The 12,887-nt window shown below is 35.3% G+C and overlaps 1 protein-coding gene across 1 annotated transcript; it reads right to left on the bottom strand.

The window, feature by feature from the left end:
• Positions 1–791: 791 nt before the first annotated feature.
• On the bottom strand, positions 792–9,075 carry Smp_121070 (hypothetical protein; the record flags this gene model as incomplete). Its single annotated transcript, XM_018792237.1, has 4 exons — positions 792–969; positions 4,499–4,645; positions 7,516–7,798; positions 9,016–9,075. 4 exons carry the CDS (start codon positions 9,073–9,075, stop codon positions 842–844), a joined length of 618 nt encoding a protein of 205 aa, XP_018644112.1. The 3' UTR covers positions 792–841.
• Between the last annotated feature and the right edge of the window lie 3,812 nt (positions 9,076–12,887).

Genomic DNA, 12,887 nt, shown 5'->3' with positions numbered 1-12,887 from the left:
GGATTAGTTGTAGTTAGAAATTAAAACCGCAAGATGCGGTGTAAGCGTTAATCGTTCACTTGCGAGAGCGACATGTCCTGAGTTCGAATCTCGCGTGGCGGGATCATGGATATGCACTGGTGAGGATTTCCTCAATAGGACGAAACTACCGTCCAATCCTTCGAGGTTTTCGATGATGGTCTAGCTTCAACTACTGAATTGACTAAAATCTCCACAAACAAACCCCTTCTGATATTAAAATTGATCTGTAATATGTTAACAAAAGAAAAAGAAGTATATAAATAAAATATAATGAATTTGGTTTTAAAAATACAGAAAACACAGGAGCGTGTGACTGAATTGGCGGCCTGTTTAAACATCTGGGCTACCTGTTCCTGTCATCTAGATATTTCAACAAGTTATCTAATTTCGTTTGTTTTAATACATCATTATGCTTATTAATCGCACAATCTATTCAGGTGCGTTTCTGAAAAGTGTAAGACCTTTCGATAATGTAATAAGAAGACGAAGATTATCAGAACTATGTGATATATAAGATCTTTCGCTGTAAAGGTTATAGAAGGCCTAATTAGAGATATCGTGGTTGCTGGCAATATGCAGCGAGAAGAATGTACATTATCCAAATGTCGATTGACTGGGCTGCTAACTTCTAACCGGCGATCACTCAATATTTATCGTCAGGAAGGACGAAGAAGTAAGAAACGGAAACTTGTTGAAGTACTTTGTGCTGAGAATTCCATATTGTACCAAAAATATAATATTGAATAATGCTAATAATAATAATATAATATATATAAATATGAACTGTATTATAATAAATATAAACATTATCTAATATCAATTAAGTCATTTGTTTTAATCGTAATTGTTTAATAGATTCAGTTCGAATTATAAAATAGATTAATGCTATAATAGCAATAGTTAATAGAATAGCAGCAAATACAATTAATGCAATTGTTCCAGGATGTACTTCATGAAGGTGAAGAAAAAAACAAAAGAAAAAAGAGAAAAACTTATTAGTTTATTAAATAAAGTAATCGTAAACCTATAAGATAATAGGTCTTAGATTTTCACAATTGATTGATCACTGGATGGTGATCAATGTTATGCGCGTCAAGATCGAATGCTATCGATCAAGTTGCAATGTGGCCACTAGTCTAGGTGGCTGGACACTGCGTACACTATGTTGAGATAAGGTGGTAGTTGGAGGTGGTCAACAGGAAACCCTGGATCCGGGTTTCGCGCTACTTGGCACTTGTTAGCAAGGTGTACCTATAATCTTGAGGGAACTGATGCTCCCTGACCGTGTCACTCAGCTTCACAGTCAGACTCGATACCATTGAGCTATTCGGGCTGCGACCAACCTCCTGTAGAACTGAGACATAATCACAATCGATTGATCACTGGGTGGTGATCAATGTCATGCGTGTCAAGTTCTTCTTAGTGCTGATCGAATGCTATCGATCAAGGTCTCAGATTTTGACATGGATTTCATTTATCTATTGAGTTAAATAGAGTTTTAGCAGTTTAGATGATGTCAGTGCGTGATGAAAATCTTAAATCTAATATGTAACCTTAACTATCAACTGTGAATGATAATTCTAATTCCTCACATTGGTTTATAACCATCATTTAGGGGGGGGGTTAGTCATAGATGGTAGGTAAAGAGTTTCACATTCACTATAAGGTCATTCAAAGGTCGTCCATAAATTATAGTCTCACCCGAGATATTTTTTGAGCGGTAAATAATGTTGCAAGATCATATAATTCAATAATTATTCTAAACTTAATATAAATCTTGTTAAATATATTAAAATTACTTGGTTAAGGTTAATTAATAGTTCACTATAGCTGACTTTGCAATAAATCACTGTACATATGGATTAGCAGATCACAGATTAAGATGCTCAGTTTTTAATTACTAAATCTCAGGTTCGAATTCATTCTATTTAATTTTATTTGAGTAAACTGAGCAGTATCATTGACTCTTACACTAAGTTTGTGACATAAAATCAAGTAAACCAATTTGTAGCCGGTAAATGAATTACTAAAGGGATACAAATAAGTCCCCGACCGTTGCTGCTACCATGGCGCGGTGGTCTAGCTTGTCTATCGTGATGAACCAATCGAACTATACTGGCTGGAACAATCGTTCCTCAAGGTCCTACCATGTCAGACAGGTTGGTTGAAGAGAGGTAAGACTAAAAGCAGCAAACCCAAGGTCTGAAGGCGAAGTCGTACTGCTGACTGTACAGAGATGTGATGAGAATAAGGTGTTTCCTTCGGACAACCAGCATAACAACGATGCTGCACTCCCACAGGGAGCGGTGGGGTTATAAAAAGCGGACTATAAAAATGCACACCTCACCTTGTCCCACGGATATCCGTCTCCGGAGGTAAGGTCCCAACAAGTACGGAGTTAACACGAACTTTACTCACAAAAAGGTCGTGTGTGACCGACCTCAAGCAGTTGTCCCTTGAGCACTGCGGTCACTCTCTCAGGTCATTAGGATCACTCCCAATCCAATTTTCTTTTCAGGTACCTCTAGAAGAACCCTTCCACAGTGTGGGCAACCGGGAAGTGATGACTTGCCTTATACCTTTAATAGCACTCAAGATCACTGACTGACTGACAAATAAGTCGCTCATTTATATCTTCTTCATTTACATTGATCTTGATCAATGTTACAGATCAATTTGGTGTGCGCAAATTACACGAAAGTTTTGAAATGACACTGATCTATTTTTGTCTAATGATAGTGAATATTAAATGTTCTCTGGATGTATGTTTCCATATAACGTTTTATGTTACAGTTTCGTTTTCCCCCAATAAATATTGAAAATAACGAATAAAATGGCCTAATCAAGTTCATCAACTGAAAGCTCTCTCTCTTTCTCTCCCACTTGTATGTAATATTGATTATGTTTCATAGTTGAAATTAGAGGCGATTAAAGTCGAATATACTGTCAGCTCTGAGTTAATCAATCAGAATTGTGTGTTTTGCTCAAAATTTGAGGTAAAGTAATAGATAACTTGTATATGATTATCAATGAAGTAAATATTGGTACAATTTAGTCCTTGAAATGCTTGAAACTAAAGAAAATATCTATTATGCAACTCAAAAGTGAATTTAAGATGATTCCTAAGCTTAACTATAAAACATACCTGATCCTAAGACAAAATGTATTTTAAAGTACTTGATATATTTGAATGAGAAATCGAGAGTACTTTATGAAGTTAGATAGTTTTCTTTCATTGTAATTCTTACTTTTAATTTCAATCCCAAGTCTCCCGAATTTGTACACAAAAAGGTTACAAACCATTGCACCATAGTTGATGTTAGCTCATGACGAAAACCTTAACCTTAATGATATGTGGGCGAAAAAAATAATGATTTGTTGTTTGCTTAGCCAGACTTGTAGAAAGTCTGATGGGTACTAAATGAGTTATATATTCTCTTACCCTTATTATTATTGTGATTGTTATCGGTTATTGATGTGCAAATATACTGATATTCCAGTCAGGCTAGTCATGTGTTCTTAATCTGAGTTGTATTGAAGTCCTGTATAATAGGCTGTGAGAGGAAAATTAGTATCCCATTCGTGCAGACGAAGAAGTAATGTCAAGAACAGAAATGTATTTTATTGTAGAAATGTTTTTTAGCATGATACTCTTTGAGCTACTATTCTTCCAGTACTTTTGCGTTTTTTTACAAATGAAGTCACTTTTTTGTTAAGATGTATCTATCTACCAGTTACATAAGATTTATCGTTAAAGACTAACTTAGTTACGCCTGTTACTCCCAATAGAGTATAGGCCACCGAACAGCATTTCTCAACCCACTCTGTCCTGAGCATCCATTTCAAATTGATGCAATCGCTGTTCGTTCTTCCCATGTCTGTCTTCATTTCTCGACGTAATGTGTTCTTTGGTGTTCCTCTCCTCCTTTGGCCTACAGGATTCAATGTGGGGGCTTGTCTTGTGTCACAATTGGGTGATTTCCTCAGTGTATCCTATCCACTTTCAGCGCTTCTTCTTGATTTCTTCCTCCACTAGAATCTGGTTTGTAGTTTCCCACAGTAGGTTGTTGCTGATAGTGTCTGGTCAACGGATCTGAAGTATTTTGTGTAGACAACTGTTAATGAACACCTGTATCTTCTGGATAATAGCTTTCGTAATTCTCCAGGTTTCCCCCCCATACAGTAAAACTATCTTGACATTTGTATTGAAAATTCTGATCTTGGTGTTGGTCGACAATTATTTTAAGTTTCATATGTTCTTCAGTTAAAGTGACTGACATCAAACCACTATGAAACTATTGTAACTTATAGCTCACACAATGCAAAGTATCACAATCAGAATATTTGTTTTCTAAATACCAAGCTATAAATACAATACAACAGTACAGGAAATTAATGGCTTTAAAAACAAAATATGTATTCTATACAAAAAGTTTCTAATTTTATTGTATTATGAAAAAATAATTCTAAAACGTACGTGTACAATTTTTCCCTGGATCACTTGGATTTAAATCTTTCCACATTGGATCACATGTACATGTGACACCATTATCAGTATTTCTACATGATGCATGTTCACCACAAAGTGATCGAGTTTGTGAACATGTAATAGTTGGTGAAATTCCTATGAAAATAAAGAAGACAACAACAACAACATCATAACGTTTAAAAAAAAATAAGCTTAAGAGGTAAAGATTGTTATATTCTAGTGAAGACGTAAGTACAGGTAACTCTCAAGACCTATTAACGGACGATTATTCTATGTATATTCTTATTGTATAACTATGGAGTAACTAGATTGTGTATATCTATATTCATCTTATTATAAGCTTCATTTTGACCTATGGATTGATATTATACTGTACCTAAATTATACTCAGTTTATTGATTTCTGTCTCCTACGTCCACAGCCACATTTGGCTTGATCTTGTACAAATATTATTTTCTATTTTATGGTGCGGTGTGGTCTGTCTATCTGGTACATGAACCGAGTATGCTTGAAATAAATGATTCACATAGCAGAAGCTGCAATAAGTGTTCTGGACTCAGTTGGAAGGGCTGGGCGTACAAGGGACCAAAAAGGACGCTAGACTGCTCATACAATTTGAACGTCATTGATTTGACAGTGTTAAGATTAAACAAGTTGTATTTCGATTGGTGGATAATTCGCGTGATAATAAGCCGGACATAAGACCACAACAAATTAGCTTACGGCCGTTTTTGTTTTTTAAATTCATAACATTTTGGTAGTCTTACATGACAATCGAGTCAAAATTTTCAGTTACTTTGACGTGAAAAGTCAACTAGTCATCATTCTGACTACGAACCAGTTGATGTGGATTCGAATCACCTGGGTTCTTAATCAGCTAATTTGAGAGTTTCATAATATATTAATATCAATACTTACTGTATATAATTATTGAAAACCTGCAGTAATATTACTTATCACAGAATCACCAATTGCTATCAAACTTGATCGTCTTGATGTACAAGTAGTTCTTTAGAAATTATGACAAATATCTTGTCTTAATGAAACTGTCTAGAAAGAACATGTATGAAGTACGAAAACATTGTACTCATCAAAAGTGGATATCTGTGACTTCAAGAAGGTTCCAACACAGGACTATCAGATGACTATCGTAGGAAGTGCTTAGTCTTCAAACTAGTGAGCTGAGATACAATTTATAAGTGCAGTCAATTCACTACACCGCAGGGTCACCATGGATCGTATATTTGTATTGCTGAGGAGTCTCATACTATGACAAAAAACCGTACTGAGGTTCACGGTTTCCATTGGTTGTTGTTCAACAATCATCTTAAACCTTTTACATTGAAGTTCACTTATATTTGATGGTCAGGTTAGCCAACATTAATTACATTTGATCGGTTTTATTATCATCATACATCAACTGAATAAATGGCAGCAAAACGTTTTAAATTTTACACCACAAAAGTTTGAAATATAACAAAACCTTAGGATTCAAACAGGGAAGCCTATTGGTTTAAAGAGCAGACTCCACATAAATATGTTGACCAGGACGGTATTGATGACACATAAGTTGCTTGATGACATGAACATCCTAAAATCTCTTACCACCAAGCAGGACTGACTAGTTCATGAGTCAATTGAAGCTAGACTACCATGGAAAACCTAGAGGGACTGGACGGCCGTTTCGTGCTGTTGAGGAACTCCTCAACAGTGAACATCCACGATCCCGTCACGCGAGATTCGAACTCAGGACATATCGCTCTCGCATGCGAACACTTAACACCTACACCACTAAGCCGATCGGCATCTAACGGTGTTAATGTGTAACACCAACTAATCCATGAAATCCAGCAACACATCCGTCATTATCTTCAGTGAGTCACTATCTCACAACAGACTCGGTTGAACTCCAGTGATCACTGCTTCTTACTAGAACTCCAGGAAATTCCTCTTGAAGTCAGTCACTAGTGAGCATATATTGATTAATATCAGAAGGAGCTTTTGTGAATATTATAGTATTTTTAATAGTTGAGATCATGAGTGGCCTACATTAAGTCACAAAACATCGGAAATACAATTTTTCTTCTCATTCGGACTGGCTCATAGTGACTTGCTTCAGAAGGTATTTCCTGGAGTTCTAGTGAGAAGCAGTGACCAGTGGAGTTCAATCGGGTCTGTTGTGAGATAGTAGCTCACTGAAGACAATGGTGGATGTGTCGCTCAATTTCATGGATTAGTTGAAGTTAGACATTAAAAGCGTTAGATACTGGCCGGCTCAGTGACCTAGAGTTTGTTATTTGATAAGTTAATTTTGTTTTGTGAAGAAAATGGACCTATCAAATTTTGACACAAACGTATAGTTATTGATAAACGAACCGACTTATTATTGTCTACCATTGGATAATATTATTATCTGATCACTTTAGCTAAAATTAATCACTAGTGTAACCTCGACCACTGTTAAAAATCTTTATCCTTCTATTGATCTATCTAATGCAGTAATTCTCAGTTTTTCGGACGGCCGTCTAGTCCTTCCAGGTTTTCCATGGTGGTCTACCTGCAATTGACTAATCATATCAACTATATAAAATTACTAAAATCTCCACAAAACCACCTTCTGATAAGTAGGTTTATTACTGAGTAGTCACATGCTAAGATGACATAACTGATGAATATATATATATATATACTTTCAACAGTTACCGGGTTAAAGTTGGTACATAATTAAAACCATAACATTCAACAATCTTCATAAACTTCTCGTTCTAGTATTAACACCATGGGTTATTTATAAAGGGACAAATCATCTAATCTTTCACATAATGCTTATACTCTTACTACTTCTACCACTATGGGATTTGAATCGACAACTGCATATCTGTGCTAATATGTTATGGCAACTCGAACTGATGTACATACGTACGTACGTACGTACGAAGTTCTACGTTGTGACTGACTGACATATAAGTTAGAATTTAAACAATTAAACAAACAATATTACATACGTGTTGATTCAATACCACTTAAATAATTTCCACTTGATAAATTAAGCTTTTGATAACCATTAAATAATAATTGTGAAAATTGTGCTTGATTCAATTGTGAACCAGCTAATGTTTGTAATTCAATTTGTGCATCACCTTGAACAGCATCAGTTGTAGTATTATTATTAGAATTTTGAATTTGTCGTTTAGATTGTAAATTTAATGTCGTTCGAATGAATCTATTTAATGTACATGTTGCACCTTGAGTTATTCGGGTATTCTCTGTTAGTATACTCTGTAATAGCTTAAATAGTATTGAAGAGAATGTAGAATGTAATTCAATTTACATAAAATATCATTTAATTGCTAATCATTAGGAAAAAAAACTATAAATATTTTGTAAGCAAAGATGGATAATGGGTAGCAGTGGAATCCAGGTTGGAGCGCGTTTCGTCCTATTTGGGACTCGTCAGCTGGATGTACCTGCATCTCAGATTTGATGTTCACTCTGGGACTCGAACTCAATTCCTTTCGCTTCAAATGCCGTCGCGTTATCCACTTAGCTACTGAGTTCTGATAGCAACTTGCTTATGCAATGGGTTAAAGTTTAAATTCACTTAGTATTGTTTGCTTGAATCTTCCCATCGATGTGTTAGGACTGCAACTGGTCAGTCTCTTATTGACGTATGTGCATACTGTGCGTATTGCCTCGATATAGCCTAAATTCACAAGCGTTGTAAGCACAGATGGATAGTGGCTGGTAGTGGAATCCAGGATACACGTTTCATCCTATTTGTTACTCATCAGCTGGATGTACCTGCATCTCAGAGTTGATATTCACTCACCAATTGCAGTCCTAAACATCAATGGGAAGATTAAAATAAACAATACTAAGTGAATTTATAAATATTTTGGTTATCCAACACTTGTAAGCATGTAAAATATAATGAGCATGGTAGATTTGACAAATTTTGTCGAAACATCTCAGAATTTAAATCTAAACATTAATGATTTAGTTTGAAGAGAGGATTAAAAAATGTTATAACAACTGAAGACCCGTTTTGGGCCTTTCTAATTCTCCTAGTAGGATTGAAGCTGATGTCACCCAGTATAAATGTTGGAGACGTTATTTTGGAGGTATACATATCATTTCTGGCTGTTATACTAGATGATAAAAATTCAAATCCAAAGGGAAAGATCATTTTTCACAAGGTTATAAGTATGTCCAAGTGTTGAGTAAGAACTAGCAGTGCGTCTTGTTGACTACCTCTAACTACCTAACACCTCTTAAACTTCTGTTTCGATACGTGTGTGAGATGATGTATTCATGAGTCTTGCATTTCGTATATTATGGACACAATTATGGTTGTAATTTGTAAAAAAACTATACACAATATTCGCTTTCTGAAATGATAGATTTCAAGTGAAAAGATGACACATACCAAGGAACAGTAGTTTGTAGATAGGGTTTTATAAGCACTCGATGTTTTATCAGCATAATCATTTGACCACGTAACATACTTGCCAGTACTGAAAGCGTATATAATTGCTTTGACTTGAAATGTTGTAGATACTAAGCATTTAAAACAAAACGTTATTGAAAAAAAAGAAAGATTAAGTAATTTCTTGTGTTTATTTGAGGGAATTGTTTTAGAGATTAACATAATTCTTAGACAGCGCTCTTCATAAATTGACTTCATTCAAGATACCGTTGTAAACCAGGAAGGACTAAGCAGCACTTTCTTGCTTTTATCGGACTACTCGGTAGTACGCACTCACTAGCGAACTAGAGATTGAATCACGGAACTTCGTGATGTAGTGTGGGTTATTTATGTATGTAAGTAATATATAACGATGGTCAGGCAAAGAATGTATTTCAGTAGATCGATAAGGAAAAGACGGGAACGGAACTCAATTGGTATGAAAATGTATGAACAATGAAATCAGAGACGATGGACTAACATTTGCAGAAGGAAAAGTCAAGATTGATACAATTGGTTGACATTTTGCAAATTGATTATTTACTGTATGATTGTCAGATTTTAGTGACATATTCTGTAATTTTGTATTCAAGTACATTCGATTGTCCCTACTCGTGTTCTTGTTCACTACAGTGAGAACACTTGATCATTAAAGCCACTGAACCTACGGTAAACGGTAGAGTTCCAAATACTCAATAGTTTAATACTGGAATGAAGCAGTTATCCAGTGTCTTTTGGGAACTAATGGTATCCCAAATGAGGTAACGCTGTGACGAATGCAGCCTAATTTCAGACGTGTCACCTTATGGGGTTAAGATGCATTTTCATCAAGTATTGCTCGAGAAAGTAAATATTTTATCATAAATGGAGATTATATTTTGTGATTCACATACCAAGAAACATAATGATTGTTAATCTGCAATAGGTATGGTGGAGTGTGAATGTATGATGAATGTATACATGATCTGTTCTAAAACTAGCTTGCTCAGTCTGATGATCATCAGAGATCCCAACAGATCAAATTAAACTACAAGTCAACTTATCATTTCTAACAATCTTTTTACAGAATAGGCACACCCATTTAAAGGAAAGTAACATCTACCATTTCATTCCAATACACTGAAACACATTTCGAAACAGTTAATCATTTTGGTGACCAGAAGTTTGTCACTAGCCTTACGAAGAATCAATCTTACAAAATTATGGAGCTTTAGAGAAAAGAATTTACACAAACCGTATCGTGGATCAAACTGAGATCAACCTCTTGTGGAGTATGACATATGATTGTCAAACTGACTTTCGAGAGTTACAATAAAAAGGAAAGAATGCTGATCAATAGATGGTCAAGGCCATTTGATGATACAAAGTGGCTCGGTGACATCTGTCTTCCAAAACGAATTATTGACGCTGGCGGCTAAATCGTGCGAAGCAAGGCAACTAATCAGAAGACAAAATTTTTATTGTAAAATAACATGTTCTCAAATGCCCTGATATGGCCGAGGGCAGGGAGAGTCTTCTCTCTCTCTCTCTCTCTCCAAATGCTCTCACATGGACACGTGTATACAGCCATTTCAAGGGAAATTCTACTCATTGCTTTCTCGTGGCGGGGTTGTTGTTCATGGAATTGAGAGAACAAAAAGCGAATTTCTGGCACTTGAACCGGATTGGTGAATATGTAGGGTCTACCTAGATGAGTTGGGAAACCCTGAATCCAAACAAAAGTTGCATATGGGCTCCAGGATCGTGAAGGGACAAATGGCGTACGAACCAATCATTGGTCACCGGCTAACATGGGACTGCATCTCCTGACGTTGCTCCACTGCCTTGTAGATCAGACCTTTAGGTTGAAGGCTCCGGGTGTGGACCTCTAAGAAAACCATCTGCTTTGGTTTGGGCACCCGGGCAGTATCATAGCCCTCACACAATTGAATGAAATGACAATATTGATTTTATAGTTCTCTCACTCTACCTTAAAATTAATTCTTAATTGTGAGACCAAATTCTAACCTGTCATATCACAATCACTGTACTACTACTAACATATAAAGGACATTTTATGAATAAAATTAAATAAGAATTTACCTCTACCAACATAGATTGTTGTAGTGGTTGTTGTTTCAGTGGTAGTCAAAGTCGAAGCTGTTGTAATTAAATCAGTGATAGATTGTGTTGATTGACTCGAGAATGTAGGTGTTCTTTCAGTTAATTTATCAGTGGATACTATAGTCGTTAATACTGATATGGTTGTGGATGTATTAAGCTCCATTGAAGATGTACTTGTTGTGAATGAAGCCTTGATGGTACTAAGTGTACTATTTTCTGCAACTGTTCTTGTTGTATCTATAAGATGAAAATAGAAATTGAGGAAAACTCAGAATGTTGATATTTAAAATTTGTAAATTTATAAAAAAATTTCCAGTCAAATCATTTGACAATCAATAAACATCTTATAAATGACACAAAAACTGATACTGGTCAGATTATGTAACGGGATGAACAGGACACCTATACAGAGAGTAACAGCAAACTAATTATTATCAGAAGGGGTTTTGTGGAGATTAAGTATTTTCATAGTTGAAAGCGTTAGTCAATTGAAGGTAGACAATCAAGGAAAACCTGGGCTGGAAGGTCCTGGTTTTGAATCTTGCGAGGCGAGGTCGTGAATGCGCACTGCTGAGGAGTTCCACAATAGAACGAAACGGCCGTCAAGTGCTTTGAGGTTTTCCATGGTGGTCTAGCTTCAATTGACTCACGCTTTCAACTATGAACAAACTAATTGTAAACATGTTATGAATGCAGAAAAATAATTAGGTCAGTTTTTCATAAAATTCTAGTCATCCACTTCCTTTTGAATTGCTTTCAACTATGAACAAACTAATTGTAAACATGTTATGTTTGCAGAAAATGAAATAAGTCAGTTATTAATAAAATTCTAGTGATCCACATCCTTTTGAAATGTACACCTATGATATGTCATTTTATGAACATAAATCCACTTTAAATAACTAATAATCTTTTTCATTCAATGAATATTAAAACGTTTTTTGTCTAAAGGTGAACATAAGAGATTCTAAATATGAACAAACTAATTGTAAACATGTTATGAATGCAGAAAAATAATTAGGTCAGTTTTTCATAAAATTCTAGTCATCCACTTCCTTTTGAATTGTACACCTATGATATGTCATTTTCCTAGTCATCCACTTCCTTTTGAATTGTACACCTATGATATGTCATTTTCTGAACTTAAAATCCACTTGAAATACCTAATAATCATTTTCATTCGATGAATCGTGAAACGTTTTTTGTCTAAAGGTGAACATAAGAGATTCTGAAAAGAAGAAAGCAGATTCAGCAAGCTAATTAAAGGATCCAGTAAATCTAATCGAAAGCAATCAGTGCTATTATTAAATAGACAATTTGTAATTAAGTTGCTAAGTTGTTCAGTACACTTCAAAAATTGAAGTTGAGATGGACAGTTTGAAGATAACTTAAGCTGACCTACATGATGAGAAATTTATTAGAGTGACAGCCAGTGGATTTGTGATTCCTCTCTTAAAATAATTATTCTGTAGTATCTGAAAGTGTTAACAAACCAAATGAGTTCAGAAAAAAAAGTGAGAAGGGTGTTAAAAGATAGATAGAAAGACAGATATAAGTGAGCTAACAAGAAAAAAGTATAGGATCAAATATAAAAGGAGTTAAGCAACCGCAAGAATTATATCGTGATGACAAAAAAACCTTGTAAGAAAACTAATGAGAACCAGGAAGCACTGGACAGCAGTTTTGTCATAGTATGCAGCTCTCCAACAGTAGACATCCACGAGTTCATCGACGGTCGGATCCAAGACCTTCTATTCTTGAGACGAGCATTTCACATTTGGATCATTGATGAACCGGTTTACGTTTCCA

The sequence above is a fragment of the Schistosoma mansoni genome (assembly GCF_000237925.1).
Source record: "Schistosoma mansoni, WGS project CABG00000000 data, supercontig 0470, strain Puerto Rico, whole genome shotgun sequence".
In the NCBI taxonomy this organism is placed as follows: Eukaryota; Metazoa; Platyhelminthes; class Trematoda; order Strigeidida; family Schistosomatidae; genus Schistosoma; species Schistosoma mansoni.
This window is presented reverse-complemented; position numbering and strand designations above follow the sequence as displayed.